At 41.1% G+C, this 1512-nt stretch overlaps 1 protein-coding gene across 1 annotated transcript in view; it reads right to left on the bottom strand.

Annotated features, from left to right (window-relative positions):
* Nucleotides 1-1512, bottom strand: part of LOC106869568 (transformation/transcription domain-associated protein) — a 103165-nt gene that overhangs the window by 37920 nt on the left and 63733 nt on the right. Inside the window, exon 62 of the mRNA XM_052970942.1 lies at nucleotides 746-927. Coding sequence (XP_052826902.1) covers nucleotides 746-927 — 182 coding nt within the window. The remainder of the gene's footprint in view (nucleotides 1-745; nucleotides 928-1512) is intronic.

Here is a 1512-nt window from a genome sequence, read left to right as displayed (position 1 = left end):
AGGTCATCAGCATAGAGGAGCTCCCAGGGGCAACCTGTCTTGAACTCCTCTGTGATTGCCTGGAAGACTATGATAAATAAGAGGGGGCTGAGGACGGAACCTTGGTGGACCCCTACCTCTACCCGGAATTCATTGCTGTACTCATTTCCAACCCTCACCTTACTGGCAGCATCTCTGTACATGGCTCGCACAGTTCTCACTAACCATTCTTCTATCCCAAGTTTCCTCATTGACCACCAGATAAGGGATCGGGGGACCCGGTCAAAGGCTTTCTCCATGTCAACGAAAGCCAGGTACAGAGGTTAGCCAGGTACAGCCATATACATATATATATATATATACATATATATCATCAGTAAATCATAAATCCGGAAGAGAAGCACATGCTAAGTTATAGAGAATGTAGAGTAATTAGATAAAGCAAGCTATGGCCAGTCTATGGGGCTACCCTGGGTTTCACATCCATAAAGTGCTTAGCTTTATAGCATCTGTTCAGACCCTAATGGCTGTGGCCTATAACCTCCACTTTGAAGAGAGGTTATAGGCCACCAGCCATTAGGGTTTGAAGAGAAGCTGTAAAGCTAAGTGCTTTATAGAAATGAAATCCAGGGTAACTCCATAGACCCGCCATAACTATCTTTAACACACACACACACACACACACACATATATCATCATATATGAATTTTACTTTAAATACATTGGTCTGCCGTGTAATATGCAGTCTGTTAATGAAGAGGCTTACCTGCTGTTGTTTTTCTGATAAAATCTTCCATATACGTGGGAAGAGGTCCATCCAGATGGAATGAGCCAGAGAGGTGGAGTTGTGACACAGCTGGGACAGAGCATTCAAGAATGTTGTCGTCTGGAAATAGACACATGTATATACTGAAATATGTATGGACATTAATGTGTGCTTGTAGGCATGTATGTGTACACAAGCATGTGTACATCTCACCACTGCCACAAGCATCATCATTAACACATATATTCCATGCTGACATGGGTTGGATCATTGATTATCTTATAAAAAAACCCCATTGAAATTAGAGAGAGAGATAATAACAAAAATTACAGAAAGAAGTAAAAACACAGAATGTGGAATATCTTACAAGAAGAGGAAAAGTTTATACAGAAAGACAGAAAAAAAAATCAAAAACAGATACAAACAAGCTCCCATCCTCATTCATCAACTAAACATGAGTGTAGTTTTAACAATTATTGATGGAATTACTCAGACTAAAGGTGTCAATAGCTAAAACTGTAGCTATAAAAGACATCGTTTAATGTCCGCTTTCCATGCTAGCATGGGTTCGACGATTTGACTGAGGACTGGTGAACCAGATGGCTACACCAGGCTCCAATCTGATTTGGCAGAGTTTCTACAGCTGGATGCCCTTCCTAACACCAACCACTCTGAGAGTGTAGTGGGTGCTTTTATGTACCACCAGCATGAAGGCCAGTCAGGCGGTACTGGCAACGGCCACACTTATATGAATATATATATATATA

This window comes from Octopus bimaculoides, chromosome 9 (genome assembly GCF_001194135.2).
Source record: "Octopus bimaculoides isolate UCB-OBI-ISO-001 chromosome 9, ASM119413v2, whole genome shotgun sequence".
In the NCBI taxonomy this organism is placed as follows: Eukaryota; Metazoa; Mollusca; class Cephalopoda; order Octopoda; family Octopodidae; genus Octopus; species Octopus bimaculoides.
The sequence above is the reverse complement of the archived record's forward strand: the minus strand, read 5'-3'. Positions and strand labels throughout refer to the sequence as shown.